At 43.4% G+C, this 18,928-nt stretch overlaps 1 protein-coding gene across 2 annotated transcripts in view; it reads left to right on the top strand.

Annotated features, from left to right (window-relative positions):
* The window catches only part of dcc (DCC netrin 1 receptor), a 254,985-nt gene that overhangs the window by 169,127 nt on the left and 66,930 nt on the right, over nucleotides 1-18,928 (top strand). For both annotated transcript variants that reach the window (XM_029117184.2, XM_029117182.2), the window contains exons 11-12: nucleotides 2,296-2,434; nucleotides 8,322-8,371. In XM_029117184.2, coding sequence (XP_028973017.1) covers nucleotides 2,296-2,434; nucleotides 8,322-8,371 — 189 coding nt within the window. The remainder of the gene's footprint in view (nucleotides 1-2,295; nucleotides 2,435-8,321; nucleotides 8,372-18,928) is intronic.

Here is an 18,928-nt window from a genome sequence, read left to right as displayed (position 1 = left end):
TTTCCAAAAACATTGGTACACTGTGTAAAATGTAAAGAAAAAGAGAATGCAGTGATCTGCAAATCATTTAAACCATATATTCAATTGAAAATAGTACGAAGACAACATATGAAATGTTGAAACTGAGAAATGTTATTGTTTCTTGGAGAATACATGCTCACTTTGAATTGGCAACAGGTCAGTAACATGATTGGGTATTAAAAAGTCATTCCAGAGAGGATGGGTCTGTCAGAAGTGAGGATGGGGAGGGGTTCACCACTCTGTGAAAGACTGCGCGGGCAAATAGTCCCACAATTCATGAATAACGTTTCACAACATAAAATTGCAAAGGACTTTGGGAATCTCATAATCTATGGTACAGAGTATCATTAAAGGATTCTGAGAAACTGGAATAATCTCTGTACGCAATGGACAATACCGAAAACCAATATTGGATGGCTGTGATCTACGGGCCCTCAGGCTGCACTGCATTAAGGACAGACACAGATCTGTAGTGGAAATCACTGCATGGGATCAGGAGCCCTTCTGAAAACCATTGTCTGTGAACACAGTATGTCGCTGCATCCACAAATGTTAGTTAAAACTCGACCGTGCAAAGAAGAAACCGTACATAAACAACATTCAGAAACGCCAGTGCCTTCTCTGGGCCCGAGCTCATTTAGATGGACTGAGGCGGAGTGGAAAACTGTCCTGTGGTCTGACTAATCAAAATTAGAGATTATTTTCAGGAATCATGGACGCTGCGTCCTCTGGGATAAAGACGAGAATGCATTAGGTGTATTTGGGGGCATTTGTGCAAATGGCGCGGGTGACTGACATATCTGTGAAGGCACCATAAATGCTGAACAATATATATATACACGATTTGGAGCAACATATGCTGCCATCCAGACTTTTTTTTACAGGGAAGGCCTTGCTTATTTCTGTAGTAAAATAGTCCGGGTGCTAAACTGGCCTGCCTGCAGTCCGGACCTGTCCCCATTGAAAGAATTTGGCGCATTATGAAACGACAAATACAGCAAAGGGGAACCCTAACTATTGAGCAGCTGAAATCCTATATCAAACAAGAATGGGACAACATTCCACTTTCAAAACAACAGCAATTGGTCTCCACAGTTCCCAAACATTTACAGAGTATTGTTAAAAGAAGAGGTGCAACACAGTAATAAACATGCCGCTGTCCCAACTTTTTTTAAACATGTTTCTGGCATCAAATTCAAAATGGGCATATATTTTTCCAAAAACACAAATAAATCTTAGTTTCAACATTTGATATGTTGTCTTTGTACTATTTTCAATTAAATGCAGGGATTAAATGTTTGCACATCATTGCATTCTGTTTTTATTAGCATGTTTTTGCAGCGTCCCAACTTTCCCTCTTCTGTCCTCATTGGAATCTGTAAATAGCTTATCTTAACCAAACACACAACTCAATATACATTTTGCAGTCAGGCAGCAGATAAAAGAAAACAGACCGTATATTATACTCTTTAACAGATGCTTAGAAACAGAATGTATAGACAATCACAAACATACACATCAGCTTCCCACACACACTCCATGCTCCACTCCGATTGTGCCGCCTGTAAACTAAAGATATTTATCACACTGTATTTGTTCAGCTGCGTACAATTGAATTTAACGTCTTCCTGTAAGGCACTTTGCCCTATGCAAACACACACACACACAGACACACACAGACACACACAGAGACACACAGAGACACACAGACACACACACACACACACACACACACACACAGACACACAGTTACCCCTAGAGCCCCCAGTGTCTCCAGGTGATGTAGATAGGAGAACAGAAGAGGCAGAATGTTGTGTGTTTACTGTCTCTATCAGCTCTTTCCTTTCCTTGCCTCCGAGCTTCGTGTCCCAGTCAGGGAGAAAAAGAGGCAGCAATTTAAAAGAAGCTGGATAAATATTTATCATTAGACCATTCAACTCCAACCAGCAGTTATTTCCCCTGCATAACATATTTCAATATTGGTAGTAGTCCCATTAGCCACAGTGTCCTGTGAGGAAGATACAAGAAAAATAAAGACTGATCATAACAGGGGTACAAATTGTTTTTTCAAGCCCAAAGATTTCTGTCTGAATTGTCTTATTGTTATGGTAGTACCCATGTACTGATTTAGTCTTTTTTTAAATAGTTTTTCTGAGAAGTCACATGCTTTTTACACCACACATGGTCATGTAAATACTATAAAAGAGAGAATGTCTTCTCAGTGACATACCTGGTTCAGAAAGGTCTCTGTCTGTCTGTCTTTCTTTGTTTTAGAGTGTGGAGGTGAATGGGCTGAGTTACAGGATGGAGGGACTGAAGAAGTTTACTGAGTACTCCCTTCGAGTCCTGGCGCTGAACCGCTATGGGCCCGGAGTCACCACAGAAGATGTCAGCGTCACCACTCTGTCTGATGGTACGTCCGTCTCACACTTATTGGCTCAGCCTGGACTACACTCTCTCTCATTGGCTCAGGCTGGATTACACTCTCCCTCATTGGTTCAGTGTAGACTACACTCCCTCTAATTGGCTCAGCCTGGGCTACAGTCTCCCTCATTGGTTCAGTGTAGACTGCACTCACTCTCATTGGATCAGCCTGGTCTAGACTCACTCTCATTGGATCAGCCTGGTCTAGACTCACTCTCATTGGATCAGCCTGGTCTAGACTCACTCTCATTGGATCAGCCTGGTCTAGACTCACTCTCATTGGATCAGCCTGGTCTAGACTCACTCTCATTGGATCAGCCTGGTCTAGACTCACTCTTATTGATTAACAATGTTTGACTGCTCACATTCTTACTTGCTTATTACATTCTTAGATACTTAGCAACTGACTGTTTAGCTCACTGACTCTTAGCTGTGGTCCGTAATTCCTCTGGGAGCTTAGGCCTTAGACAACATCTCTCCATTGCATTCTGGGTCCTGGGCTTTTTGTTCCACCAGTCCACCCCATGCCAAACTCCCAAACGTCTACATCTGGTCTACATCCATGAGTTCCAGTTGCAGGTGGAAACCACATTAATTATCATTGTCAGCTGGTGACACTTCTCATGTGTTACTCATTGAGCTCTTTTTATTTTTATAGGATTTTACCTCCAAAGGACCGTTGAGCTCCTGCAGCTCAAAACAAACTGACCCCGAAAATTAGCCCCAATTTCAGTTCAGTTCAAACGTAGTCCATTGTTATGTTAATTAGAACACTCAACCAAAAACATATAAAATTGTTTCGCTTTGGGGTGCGAGACATTTGTTATTGTATGAGTCCATGTAGCTCCTCCCTGTTTCAACGTCTTCTTAAGCTGGTTGCATAATGAACAAACCCCTGCTGGGTTGATGATTGGGTTTGTTAAGGGTCACACAAAGCCCTTTTCACGCCTTTCACTCTGGATTCCAATAGGATAAACAGCTATATAATGAATGAAAGTTAATCAAGAATTAATGATGCTTTATTCCTTATTAATAAATGTCTCATTGGATTTGACACGCGCGAGCTGCCCGCCTGCCTACCGCTGGGCGTCTCAAACGGTACCCAATTCCCTAAGCAGTGGGCTAATTCTAACCAGAACCCTACAGGCTGTGGATTTGATGTGAGGAAATAGGGAATCGTTTGGGACACCGTGTGCAGTTGTACACTTTTATTTTCTCGTTAATCAATTTCTCGCGGTGTCACTCAACTCTGATAGGGCGCGTGGCGCTGTGTTGGCACGGTCTGATTACCAAAAGTGTTGCTCCGCTGCTTTAAAATAATCTGTGTCCTTGTCATAAACGGAACCCTATTTCCCATAGTGCACTTTTCCTCCTAGGACCACAGAGTTTCACCATATTAGCGAATGAGGTGCCATTTGGGATGCAGAAACGCAGTCTCTACAAACCTCAGATTCAATTAGACCTTAAGACCACCCCCTGTGACCACAACAGAACTCTCCTCTCATTGGCCGTCTCCCTCCAGAATATTGCTATTATACTTGTCCTATTTGCTGCCTCTGCAGAACATTGCTTGACTACTGGTTCTATTGGATGCCTCACCAGTAACATCCCTTTGCATCCAGAAGACAGTTTGACCATACAAAACCTCTGCCTAGAATTCCTCCAACACACTGACTGGCTCAGCCTGCAGAGGGTGGGTTCCCCCCTAGAAATAGAAATACTAGAAAGGCAATTTCATTCCCAGCCTGTTGTAAGAAAGCGGACATATTGTTTCAGACACACAACACACACGCACACACTCCTCTCAGACGTCCTGGAGGAGGGGGGCTCTCTGGTAGCATAATTTGTCAAGTTTGAGTTTGTGAGCTTTGCAGTTCTGGGCCAGTTCTGGGGTAGTTCTGGGGTATTTCTGGGGCAGTTCTGGGGTAGTTTTGGGGCAGTTCTGGGGTAGTCCATGCTGATGGGAGTTTGGGATTTCCCACTGGACTACAGTCTTGAGTGTTACTGTGGAAACTAATGATTAGAATATTCACATAGAATCCCCCAATAAGTTCAAGAAAGTTGAAGATCAGGACTGTTCCACTTCTTATCACACTGTTTGCAACCAGGAAGTGTACTGGGATTTGAACTTCGAGCAGAGAACTATGTCCTTTCTTTCGCTTCCTTTTCTATCTGTTTCTCTACAGTCTCTTTACAGTTATTTTTTGTAAAATATTCTTATTTGGTTATGGCTTTCATGTTGTCTCTTATCTGGATCAGTGCCAAGTGTTTGAGTCTGGAATCTGACACTCATGTCATTCCGTTCTTTCTCTCTGGTTCTCTCAGGAGAGAAATCGTCAGCTCTGAAAGAAAGTTTCAAACACAGAGGACGATCAGAGAAAAGCCTGTCCGCTTCACAACGCTTTAATTGGATCTAAAACCAGAAGCTACGCTCGGTTACCAAACCTCAACGCTAGGTTACTGAACCTGAACTCTAGAACCTTCTAACTCCACATCCAGTTGGTCAACAATTGATGAACTGTGTTTAGTTATCTAACGTTCAGCTATTGATTTAAGTGTTAACCGTGCTGTGTGGTAATTCTCATAGATTGAAGACGGCCGGCCTCTTTATCAACCTTGCCAGCTTGAACCGTTCACAGTGTCGTTCATTGAAGTGGTGTCTGTTGACTGGGTTGTGGCTGTGGTCGGGGGTGGGTGGGGGGGGGGAATGCACACCGCCGATCAGTCAGACAGTTCCCTTGGATTTCTCCTCATGTGTCACTGAGGCTTCAAAGGGACCTAGGAGAGGCACAGTGATCAGTGGAAAGAAACACGCGCTCTGATATCTGAAAGTTTCTGTGTTTTCTTTCAGATGGGTACATGCGCTGTTACAGGAAGAGGTAACAGGGGGACGGGGGGGTGGGTGGCGATGAGCTCACACACCCAATGTTATAAAACTTCCAGCATGCTCCTTGAATGCCAATAACTTTGCATACTGTTGAGGACTTGCGGACATTACTTGATCATTTTTTTCCAAAAATAGTTGAGTCTGTGATTCCAGTACAGGCCTGTTTCTTCCTGAATCAGTTGAGTCTGTGATTCCAGTACAGGCCTGTTTCTTACTGAATCAGTTGAGTCTGTGATTCCAGTACAGGCCTGTTTCTTCCTGAATCAGTTGAGTCTGTGATTCCAGTACAGGCCTGTTTCTTCCTGAATCAGTTGAGTCTGTGATTCCAGTACAGGCCTGTTTCTTCCTGAATCAGTTGAGTCTGTGATTCCAGTACAGGCCTGTTTGTTCCTGAATCAGTTGAGTCTGTGATTCCAGTACAGGCCTGTTTCTTCCTGAATCAGTTGAGTCTGTGATTCCAGTACTGCCCTGTTTCTTTCTGAATCAGTTGAGTCTGTGATTCCAGTACAGGCCTGTTTCTTCCTGAATCAGTTGAGTCTGTGATTCCAGTACAGGCCTGTTTCTTCCTGAATCAGTTGAGTCTGTGATTCCAGTACAGGCCTGTTTCTTCCTGAATCAGTTGAGTCTGTGATTCCAGTACTGCCCTGTTTCTTTCTGAATCAGTTGAGTCTGTGATTCCAGTACAGGTCTGTTTCTTCCTGAATCAGCTGAGTCTGTGATTCCAGTACTGCCCTGTTTCTTTCTGAATCAGTTGAGTCTGTGATCCCAGTACAGGCCTGTTTCTATTTGAATCAGTTGAATCTCAGATTCCAGTACAGTTCCTTCCTGCTTAGTGTCAGTATCAGGCTTAGCCTGTCATCTCTCCATCCCTCCATTTTTCTCTCCCTCCTTCTCCATCTTTCCCTTCCTCCGTTCATCTCTCCCTCTTTCTTCATCTCTCCATCCCTCAATCCCTTTCTCTCTCCTCATCTCTCACTCTCAATCCATTCCCTTTTACCTCTTTGTCATCTCTCTCCCTCCGTCACTATCTCTCTCTCCATTCCTTCACTTTCCCTAGCATTCATTCTCTCCCTCTCTCCCTCTCTCTTTCATCAACACTATCTCAATCCCTCTCTTTCCCTCTCCTTTAGTAAATCCCTCTCATCTCACTCTCTCTCTCTCTCTCTCTCTCTCTCTCTGTCTGTCTTCTCTGAGTGAGATGCAAACGGGAGCTCAGGTCTCATAACCTCTGACCCCACAGGAATCTTTTACTGGGCGAGGCATTCAGGGCACAACCAGGAAGGTCCGGAGGGCTGCAGGAATGTATTGTCTGTCAGATCCTATTATCGCTGGCTGGCTGAAGGTTTCAAATGAGCCGCGAGAGCTGCCTTTTCCTTTTTCCGGCTTAATTATGTAGTAAAACGTCTCTGTCTTTTAACCGCCATCTGACTTCTCTCTTTCTCCAAGGTAATTAATGACCTTTCCCCTCCCACACGCTGCCGGTCCCCACTGTGGTCGTTTGTCCCCCGTGGTTTCACACCACGCCATTCTTCAGGCCCACAGCCGGACGGCTGGCTATTTGCACAACGTACAAATGTCACGTACACCCCCCCCCCCCCACTTGCCTTCTGGGAGTTTGCCACGCCCACACCCTGTGCACCAGTCCTGCACCACTGAGCGCTCATCTAATATGCAAAACCTGGTGTGATAGCATAATAAAATGATATGTGTTTCGTCAATTGTATTTTTCTAATATAAAATGTTGCTGCTGCTGAACATTTGTCAAAAAATGACCGATGAACATCATAATAATAACATTAGAGCTGAAATAATGATTGTATGTTGCGCCATCGCTGTCATTCACAATACCGGAAGAGCTTTCAGAAACAGTGAATATGTGCACAGGTCTTCATTATTGGACCTGCTTAAAGTGAAGTGGCCTATTCCGTACCCCACACAATGTGATAATGATGGATGATGGCTCGGGAAAAGGTCATTTCTCATGGCTGTCGTTTGCGTGAGCTAATCAGGTCATCCCTGTTATGCCTGTCAGTTAATCGGGTCATTCTAAAGATTCTAAAGGGGTCGTTTCCATCCTGACTGCCCATTGGTTGCCGTTGAGGGGCCTGTCATAGATAAGCCTGATGTAGTGTCGTTTTAATGCCACCATCCTCCCTTTGTTCCCAGGGGTCTTAGTTCCTCTGGGGCCTGATTTGTGTTCCCTAGCCCTATAGCTAACAGACCTGATCAAAAGAAGTCCATTCAAGGAAAACCTAATTACCACTTCCTTCCACCGACTGTATTTCAACCCATTTACGTTCTTGAAAGGAACCGTACTTATTACTGAAATGTTTTTTATATTCTGTCTGTGTGGGTTTGTGTTTATCTTTGATGGTCCATGTCAGTGGTGGACAGGCAGTAGAAAGACAGTAGTGTGAGTTCTTAGGCAAAAGGTGCATCACCATTTAGAGCTAAAAGGATTTTAATCAGCTGGCTTCATCTGAATAGAACTGAGGCCTTTGTGAATTTCAGAATTTTCTGCTAAATCTGTGTGAAAATATACAGCCGAAAGGCATCCAGGAGCAGTTAAGCATAGGTGGCCTTTTCTGAAGTGTCCAAGAAAGAGTCCAGATCTGAATCCTCTCCAGAACCTCTGACGAGATCACAGGATATGAGTTGGAGGGCTCAGACACAGAAGAATTTGAACAGTGTCTTTCTGAAGTGAAAGCTGTCACTAGCTCACCCACAGGGTGTGAAACACATATTTATGTTGTCCATCTCGTTTAACTTTTCTACATAAAGTATGGTTCTGCTATGTTGAAACCAAATGTGTTTTTCCATTTTATTTTTCCATTTATTGTAGAAGAAATAGGGAATCAGTTGTGAATAGGCAAGGGAGTCTACGCTTGTCCACCACTGCATTGTGCTGACCTCATACCGTGTACTGAGATTGTTGTTGGTAGCAATTTATTTTTGGAAAGTAATTTACTGATATGTTCTTCCACCACAGTGCCAAGTGCCCCTCCACAGAACATCACCCTGGAAGTGGTCCTGTCACGGGTAAGAAAGTGGTTTTAATTATTCAGACATGTTGTGTGAAGAGAACTTCTTTATACAATCAGACATCTCTAAATATTGGTCTAATTTAATTGCCAGATGAACGTTTCAAATGTTGACAAGAACGTCAGCGCAGACGCTCTATTTTCGTTCTCTGAAATAAAAAAGTCTGTTGGGTCTGTCTGTATAAAACCTAAACGCTTGATTAAACACATTGCTAGAATCCACAATGAGCTCCTGCTGGTTGTGCTAGAGACAGACAACATGTTTATGCCAGAGGAGGTCCCTGGAGTGGCAGAGGGATTCAGAAAGGGCCAAAAAGTTGTGTTTTGTTTGCGGAAAACCGTTTGCAGTGTCTGGGTCCTGGCTGGCTGCGTGTGTTGGCTCTGTTCTGCTCTGCTTCTTTCCCCTGCGCTGGTTGAAGCTGACAAGAAACGGCAGAAAGGCTTTAGGAAGAAAATGTGAAAAAAATAGGAAGTTCCATTACTGTACAAAACAGTAGCCAACGAATCTGGGCCCAGAATGTCCAAGGACCTAGACCCGGAATGCCCAAGGATCTGGTCCCAGAATGCCCAAGGATCTGGATCCGGAATGTCCAAGCATCTGGAGCCAGAATGTCCAAGGATCTGGACCCAGATCTGGACCACGGTTTGCCAATACTCTGCCCTGTGACTCAAATATCAGGATATTTCTAATGACAGAGGAAAAACCTAGAGAATATATTATAAAATAGGATTTGATACCATATGCCATGGCAGAAGGTGTTCTAGACTAGATTAATAAAACATCACATTTCACCAGGGATTGTCTGATTAGAATGTGAAGGCTGAACCCACCAGGCACATGGTGGGGTCATGACTTCTATGTGATGCCACAGGTAGACATTAAATCTCCCGTAGCACCTTGTGATGGTGGTGGTGGATTAAACCAGATTATAATGTCATTCTTTAGAGCACTCTGTAAATCTGGCCATGTCAGGCAAATAAATGTCTCACGTGGCATCCTATTCCCTTCGTAGTGCGCTGTTTCTCATTAGGGCCCTGGAGAAAGGGAGTGTGCTTCTGAATCCTGGGGACTGGTTTGCATTTGGAACACGGAAAGCCCTGAACCTCGTTAAGAGGATTGACAAAGATATAAGTACTGGACAATAAGTACTGGCATTACCTAACATTATCAGCATTTCATCACCGTATTGACATTTCGTAAGCGTATTGACATTTCATAACACCATTGACATCTTTAGGCGGTCAGCATTTCATAACATCGTTAACAATGGCTAACGTGATCTGCGTTTCGTAACCTCGTTGACATTTCATAACACTGTTGGCATTTCGTAACTCAATGAGGACTTGATGCTTTAAATGGAAAGCCATTTCGGGAAAAAGCATTGTGTGCTAACCTGTCTGAGATTCCAGTGTAATATATTTTACCGCCCATTCAGTATGTTCTTAATGGTGGATATTCTAGACAGTGGTTCTATGGAGTGTCCTAAACGAGTTGTATGACTTCACTATTCCAGGAAGCTGGTTCATAATTGTGATCACTGTCTTGTGCAATTGTCTGTAACGTAATGCTCCCTAAAGTACATAGTCCTCTAAATCCTACCAGTGGTCAGGTAAAAGGGAGTGCACTTTGGGGAATAGGGCGCATGTAGGTTAGAACTTGGATTTTGTCAACTTTGATCCAGTGTTGAGTCCTGGTGCCGAAGAGAGACGTTCTTTTCAGGCTTGACCTTAGTATGGTATTCTGCAGAGATGTGTGTTTCCTGATTCTCTTAGATTAGATGCACTGATGCATCCCTGAAGGAGTTGAGGAGGAACTAGAGAACTGTTATCTCTCTCTCACACACACACACACGCACACGCACACACACACACACACACACACAGTGCATACTTAATATACATTCCACATCCCCTTTTAGATACCACTACATATGTTAACCTTCCTCACATAGAGACACCCAGGGCGAGGTGTTTCTGTAGAATGAATATTCTTGGGATGCTGGTGGATTCACTATTGTGTGTGTGTGTGTGTGTGTGTCTGTGCGTGGTGTCACGCACAAGTGTGTATATGTATATATGTATGCGTGCATGCTTAAGCACGTGTGTATGAGTATGTGAAAACGTGCGTGTGTGTGTGTATTGTGTGTGTGTATGTGTGAAGTACATTTTCAAGTGTCTCTTATATGGGAAATGCAGCTGCCTCTTTTTTCTCCCTTCATTAACATGGACACCTGCTTTAATGGAAAACACCAAATTACCAGCAATTACTATAATCTTAGTCTGCCAGCAATTCAAGACTTAGCCGTTATTCAAGGCCGTGATTAGATGTTTACAAACTAATGTGAGTAATTAGCTATTGTTGTGATTTAGATGAATACCAACTCCACATGCAGCCTTGTCATTCTGCCATTCATTATCAGGTTTCGGTTCTGGACAGGCGAGTCCCGAATTACAGCTCGTTCCATAGCTCACTACTCGTTACCGGGCTGAAACACTGTTCACTGAATAGGGATTAGGGTAAAATTTGGGACGTGGACAATGTCCCTATTTGGGCCTAAAGCCTTTGAAATCAGTGTGTAATTTAAAATTTAGTATCCTCCTCCCAGTCAGAACAATATGCTGGTTTTGAATGGAGGCCAACCTGATTACAGTGGGCTGGTTGTCCATGCCAGGGGAAGTAATTGTGTATAATTATTATACTGTATTAAATAGATATTTCTGTCCTAATGTATGTATTCCAAACACATTTGCATACCTATGTCACACAGTAAATTACATTTTAAAATATTTATGAAAAATACATTCAGTCAGGTCTTTATACAGTGGGGAGAACAAGTATTTGATACACTGCCGATTTAGCAGGTTGTCCTACTTACAAAGCATGTAGAAGTCTGTAATTTTTATCATAGGTACACTTCAACTGTAAGAGATCACATTGTATGATTTTTAAATAATTAATTTTCATTTTATTGCATGACATAAGTATTTGATCACCTACCAACCAGTAAGAATTCCGGCTCTCACAGACCTGTTAGTTTTTCTGTAAGAAGCCCTCCTGTTCTCCACACATTACCTGTATTAATTGCACCTGTTTGAACTCGTTACCTGTATAAAAGACACCTGTCCACACACTCAATCAAACAGACTCCAACCTCTCCACAATGGCCAAGATCAGAGAGCTGTGTAAGGACATCAGGGATAAAATTGTAGACCTGCACAAGGCTGGGATGGGCTACAGGACAATAGGCAAGCAGCTTGGTGAGAAGGCAACAACTGTTGGTGCAATTCTTAGACAATGGAAGAAGTTCAAAATGATGGTCAATCTCCCTCGGTCTGGGGCTCCATGCAAGATCTCACCTCGCTGGGCATCAATGATCATGAGGAAGGTGAGGGATCAGCCCAGAACAACACGGTAGGACCTGGTCAATGACCTGAAGAGAGCTGGGACCACAGTCTCAAAGAAAACCATTAGTAACACACTACGCTGTCATGGATTAAAATCCTGCAGCGCACGCAAGGTCCCCCTGCTCAAACCAGCACATGTCCAGGTCCGTCTGAAGTTTGCCAATGACCATCTGGATGATCCAGAGGAGGAATGGGATAAGGTCATGTGGTCTAAACTCCACTCACCGTGTTTGGAGGAAGAAGAAGGATGAGTACAACCCCAAGAACACCATCCCAACCATGAAGCATGGAGGTGGAAACATCATTCTTTGGGGATGCTTTTCTGCAAAGGGGACAGGACGACTGCACCGTATTGAGGGGAGGATGGATGGGGCCATGTATCGCGAGATCTTGGCCAGCAACCTCCTTCCCTCAGTAAGAGCATTGAAGATTTGTCGTGGCTGGGTCTTCCAGCATGACAACGACCCGAAACACACAACTAGGGCAACTAAGGAGTGGCTCCATAAGTAGCATCTCAAGGTCCTGGAGTGGCCTAGCCAGTCTCCAGACCTGAACCCAATAGAAAATCTTTGGAGGGAGCTGAAAGTCCATATTGCCCAACGACAGCCCCGAAACCTAAAGGATCTGGAGAAGGTCTGTATGGAGGAGTGGGCCAAAATCCCTGCTGCAGTGTGTGCAAACCTAGTCAAGAATTACAGGAAACGTATGATCTCTGTAATTGCAAACAAAGGTTTCTGTACCAAATATAAAGTTCTGCTTTTCTGATGTATCAAATACTTATGTCATGCAATAAAATGCAAATTGATTACTTAAAAATCATAAAATGTGATTTTCTGGATATTTGTTTTAGATTCCGTCACTCACAGTTGAAGAGTACCTATGATAACAATTACAGACAATTCTACATGCTTTGTAAGTGGGAAAACCTGCAAAATCGGCAGTGTATCAAATACTTGTTCTCCCTACTGCATATTACATGCATCTTAAATTGTATCCGAAATATATATACTCATTGTCGTGAGTGAAAAGAACAGTCATATCACGTTGAAAGTGTCCATTTTACCAGGCAACCAGTGACTGAAGGTCTTAAGCCTGTCTGTCTGCTTCCTATAGCAACTCACTGCCTCCTGATTTCACACTCATCTGAAAGATCCATGTTAGTGAACATGGTGGTGTAATAAGACACTGGCCACGGAGTCCCATGGTGTTAACCTAGAAATTAGCTCTATTTTAAATATAATAATTGGAGTAATTTGCTATAGTGTGAATTTATATTAATCTTCTACCCAATTAAATTCTACATGGCTTTGCACCCAACAGAACAGTCGTTTTTCTTCTTACCATAATGAGATGTTAACAGACGTGTTAAGCCTCCCCTGTAGCAGGACAGAGTGACACTGTGGGATTAATAAACAGACTGCCTCTCAGTGCTCAATGTTCTAACCACACACTCGCTGGACCTGGTGAAGCCTGTTTGTACACCTGGGTGTGTGTGTGTGTGTGTGTGTGTGTGTGGCAGGGGAAGGGGGTGGGAGGCTGGCTGTCCTTCCTCAGTGTGACCATACAGTGCATCGTGCTAGGTTGATGAGGGTCAGGCAGGCTGGTTGATGCCGGCTGAACTCGGTCGCCATGATACCTTCTCCATGCCGACAGTCCAGCGGTAAGGACTGAGGCTGCTCTCCGCTCGCTCCTCTCTTTTCTCCTTTTGTCTCCTCTCCCTCTACCCTTCAGCCATCTCCTTTCTCCTCATCCCATTCATTTTTACTTATACCTCCTCCAGCATCTACAGGGGATTACGTTTTTTATTAAGTGCTATGTATATTTATGGAACAGAGCACACACACAGAGACACATGCACACATACACACGCACAGACACACACGCACAGTCACAGTCACACATGGACACACACACACACACAGTCACCCACACACAGTCACACAGACACACAATCACAGTCACACATACACGCACATACACTAATTCATTAATTAGATTTCAGTGCTGGTTCGAAGAGCTGTGAGGCTGACCACAGATTATATCACAGGAAATTGTATATCTAGTCTGTGGTATCATAAAAGAAACACTCGCTCACTGTTAAACTTAAACCTAGTGATAAATTATATATTATATTTAGTAAGGTTGTCAATAAACCCCCCCTCCCTTGGCTAAGGCTAAAGTTAAATTGTAACATGGCTTAAGAAATGATTAAGAGATGAATGTGATCTTTATTTTTCACAGGAGGTATTTATAAAAGTGTAAGCAGACTCTCGAACAACAGCCTTTCCGGGCTTGTTAAAATTACTTTTAAAGTCAGGTTGACTAACATGACCAGTGACTCATGGAGAACAGGACAGGAAGTTTCTGGAGAAAAACATCTGCAGTTTGTCACCTTGTAATTACACTCTCGGTTGTTTCTCACCTCACACTTCCTCTCTTTATCATTTTATCTTATTAATCTTTTTCTACCTTTCTCTCGCTTTAACAGACATCCTGTATCTACCACAGATGATCAGATGGAGAGTATAAACACTTTGTCTTTGCCAATTTAAGTTTTAAAAGCAGAATATATTAGTATCCACATTTGGCCATTATGGCAACAGCACAAAAGACATCAAGAAGTTGTGACTGAAGATAAGAAAACCACATTTTTGTTACAGTATAGAAAAGAGAATCATGTCCTTAAGTAATGTTGTGTATAATGAAACAAAAACAATTGCCTCAGTATTGATCCGGTTTTAGTCGCTTATTCAATACTGCTTTAGTGTTAGTTACTTATTAATTACTACTGAGACTGCTTCAGTATTAGTTACTTATTGAATGCTGCTTCAATATTAGTTACTTATGGAATTCTGTTCCAGAAGACATCATTCTAACCTTAACAGAACCTCAATAGAAGGCACAGTTCATACATTAATGAAACCTCAATAGAAGACAGCATTCCAATGTTAATAGAACCTCAATAGAAGACACCATTCCTACGTTAAAAGAACCTCAGTGGAAGGCGCCATTCCAATGTTAATAGAACCTCAATAGAAGACACCATTCCAACGTTAATAGAACCTCAATAGAAGACACCATTCAAACATTAATGGAACCTCAGTAGAAGGCTACATTCCAACCTCACAGTAAGGAAACACTCCAAGGCTTTTGAAGCTTAAAGAATAGATTAGAGAAAGTGATTAATTGTGGAAGCCGTTATGGAGTGAATTGTTCTGCTCTCCAACTAACTATGAGCAACTGTTGTTGTTTCCTAAACAGGTTTGAAGTACGACTTTATTGGCACCCTATTCCCTACATAGTCCACTACATTTGACCAGAACCCTGTGCTATAGTTTGTAATATAAGGTATAATTTGCGCGGCAGCCCTAGTGTTCTATCTCATCCCCTCTGGGTGGTCAGACAGCTGTGAAACTGTGTCGCTGTGCTGCAGCCAAATAAATCTTCTCAAACTAACTGTGAACAACACAATGACACAAATTGCGATAGAAAAAGAGGGTGTGTTAGGGAGAGGTGGAGCGAGTGTGTAGCTTCTGGCGGACTGATTCTGCGTGGACAGACAAACCTCCACTGTAATATTTCTTCTGGAGCCAAAATGAATCTGCCTGCGTGAACAGCCGTGTTGTTGTGTGTCCTCCATGGCTGCAGTTGTCACCTGAGAGGATGGATGTTGTACAGCTCCACCAGACTCACCAGGGTTCCATCTCATGCCGCGCGCCGGCTATAGGCTTTTGTCTGGGTCGTGGCCTTCACTGTTTGGATCCCAGGAAGGCAGAAGTATGTGTTTGTGTGTTCTTGGGTGTGTGCATCCGTGTCTGTACGCAGAAGACAAGCAGCTACAACACAGTATGAATAACTCATTTGGCGTGATGAGACCTAAACCTCTGAGGTACTCCTGTTTTGTGTAGTGTCTTTGTTTAGTAATTGTGTGTGCATTTCACGGTATTCAATGTTGCATTCGCCACCTGTTGTAATGAAAATGCTGGCTACTTAACTGACCACAGTTCAGATTTAGAAGTCGTGAAAATGTATGGTCTTCATACAGGCAGTGAAAATAAAGCGATCTGTTAACTGAAAAATCACAGACTTTTACTAATGATACTTGAGTTCAGGAGCTCTTATGTTGTTATTATTATTCCACCTCACCTCTTAACCACGCCATAAATAAATTAATCTCTGTCTGTGTGAAGTTTTAAAAGAGGCCAAGCCTTTGTTGCCAAGCACTTTTCAAGGTCAACTGGATTTGAATACAAATAGGTATTAAGGGGGATTTTCTCTGCGGATTTTCTCTGTACAGATTAATAAAGTATGGATGCAGACTTCCACACACCCAGATCTCACTTCAATTAAATACTGCTTGCATTGCAGTATTCACAGAATAGTTTTTATACAGAAGTGTTGTCATTCAAGAAGTGAGTGCCTCTCCTCTCATTCTTCTTCTTCATGGTTAGGAATTCCCCATACATTCTCTTACATGACAATGATTTCAGTTTGACTCCTGCTGTGTCAGTGTGCACTTGTGACCACCTGTAGTACTTGTACTTGTGACCACCTGTAGTACTTGTACTTGTGACCACCTGTAGTACTTGTACTTGTGACCACCTGTAGTACTTGTACTTGTGACCACCTGTAGTACTTGTACTTGTGACCACCTGTAGTACTTGTACTTGTAACCCCCTGTAGGTCATAATGATGTCTGCTTCATTAGGATGAATCTGGCCTGCCTGTCCACCACTGACAACGCTGTGTTCTCGTTGTTACTGATACAGAAATGCACCCATTTTTGTATCCTATCATCAGCGTGTTTCATCACACACCCAGACTAATATGCACGTGTAAATGACTATACATTCCCTGAGTGGTGAATCTAATGGCTTATTTAACATCTGCAGTCACCCAGGAGTGGGCCGTTATCAAATGCCAGTATACATCCTCACTAAAGAGTTCCTCCTGTTCTGTTCCTGTTCTGTTCCTGTGCTGTTCCTGTTCTGTTCCTGTTCTGTTCCTGGTGGAATAATTAATAGTGCTGCTACAACAAGGATCAATGACACTTACTGCTTCTATGTTAATAGCTGCAATGTGTTTGTGTGTGTGTCTTTGTGTGTGTCTGTGTGATCGTCTGTCTGTGTGTGTGTGTGTCTGTGTGTGTGTGTGTGTGCGTGAGTGAGAGACAGACTCTTAATGGCCACCGTTCTAACCTCCAGAGGCATCCAAACCCAGAGCACACAGAGAGAGACACACACAGCTCCAACTAGCCTCCCTTTGCAGCAATCAAGCCTGTTGTAATCAATTAAGATGATGGCCTGAACGGGGGGAACAGGTGCCAGAAAATGTTAATGGATTCCTCTGTACCCACGAGGGTGGAAGCGGATGAATATTCCCTAGGAGGGGGCGGCGGAGCCTGGCTTCATGCCGATGGGAGGCTGTCTGTAAACCGTGTCTGATAAGACGTGGAACTGTGCATGGATGGGAAGAGATGGGACTCTCATGTCACAGACGAAACCGTAACACTCAACAGTAAAAAAAAACCTTCATCTCTGGCTGAACGTGGCTGCACAGAGAAACCCCACCATATTGGTTTCATTTTGTCGTGTTGCGTTTGGATTTGAAAGTGCTTTGACATTCTTTCTGTGGAGGTTCTTTCTGAGGAGAAAAGCACTGTAGAAGATGAATACATTATTTCTATTAGTCCCATGTAGGATTCATTCCTCTCACCGTCATTTCCTCCCCTCTGAGAAAGGACGTTAGGGGCGGACGGCAGGACGGCAGGACGGCAGGACGGCAGCCATAGACAGGCAAATTGAAACACAGACAGGACCAATTCTGCCCCGACTAAAGACCAAAAACAAACAAAACAAAGGCAGCTTCGCTCTGCTCCTCCCCACAGCTGACAGGACATGAAACCGATCGAGGTTTTTTTTCAGGAAGTCCTCGCCACGGAAAGCCAAAGGAACTCCCTTGGGGTGCCATTTTCGACATATGATCCAAGATGGCTGCCGCTCCGTAGTGTAAACCCTAATTGGTTTATTAGCATGTTAACAGGCCCCGCGCCCCGCAGATGGCTGGGCCCGCCCCACTGTGCTTGTGCACACGACTAGGCAGCTGGCAATAACTGGAGTCACTGTGACAGTCGTTAAACATATGATAGCATTCCTGCCTTCATCTAGGCTTTAGTAGGCAGCCCCTGCGTCCCCAATGACACCCTGTCCCCTATGAAGCACACTGGCTTTCACCAAAACCCTCCGATGGTCCTAGTGAGAAGTGGTGCACTGTGAAGGCAACAGGGGGACATTGGGGAGTCAGTCCTCTGAGAGGTTAATTAATGAGAGCGGTGCTGTGTGTGTCTTTGGGCTAAAAGAAGACCCGCGACAAGATGAAAGCGTTAGCGATGTGAAAAGTTGTTTCGACACATCTGCATATCTGATGCCTCTCTTCTTTTGTGTCGTTATTTTTAACCTTTGAACTCCACTGAGGGAGCTGTGTTTGATTGTTCAGCTGTTGATCTGTTATACTAATTCAAACACATGTCAGCTTGACTTGGGCCGGGCAATTTGAATCAATTCATGTGTTTTCCTCGCGTCTTAAGCGGCTACTGAAATTCCCTTGTTCTGCTTGATTACAGACGTCCGTGTCAAACATGTGCCTTAGATGTGTAAAATGACTTTCTTCACATAATTGGTTTTAATAATTTATTTTCCTTCTTTTCTGTTTAATTTCCGGTGGTGGTTTTCCTTTATGTTATAATTACTGGAAATGTTCATCGTCTGGCACATTCTAATGACCTAATGGCCACTGTTGGTACCACCCTGTCTACAGTCCAGATACCCTTCTGTGAACTGTCGGTGTCAGGACATCTCGGTTTCTCTTCTGGTTTACACAGGAAGATGCATTCAGTGCACTAGATACCAGGCAGTGCGTCCAAAATTACATAACCCTTCTCTAGCGCCCTCCTTTTGGCCCTGGTGAAACGAAGTTCACTATGCAGGGAATAGGGTGCTGTTTGAGACGGCCTGTGTGATGGACAGAACTCTGAATCAGTGAAGAGCTTAACTACCATTATGGAGCAACTGGAATCTTTAATTGGTTTCTGGAGCTGTTCTGAGTGCTTCCAACTGATAATCACGGTGTTTTAATGTAATCTGTTGGGTCT

The sequence above is a fragment of the Esox lucius genome, chromosome 23 (assembly GCF_011004845.1).
Source record: "Esox lucius isolate fEsoLuc1 chromosome 23, fEsoLuc1.pri, whole genome shotgun sequence".
Taxonomy (NCBI): Eukaryota; Metazoa; Chordata; class Actinopteri; order Esociformes; family Esocidae; genus Esox; species Esox lucius.
The sequence above is the reverse complement of the archived record's forward strand: the minus strand, read 5'-3'. Positions and strand labels throughout refer to the sequence as shown.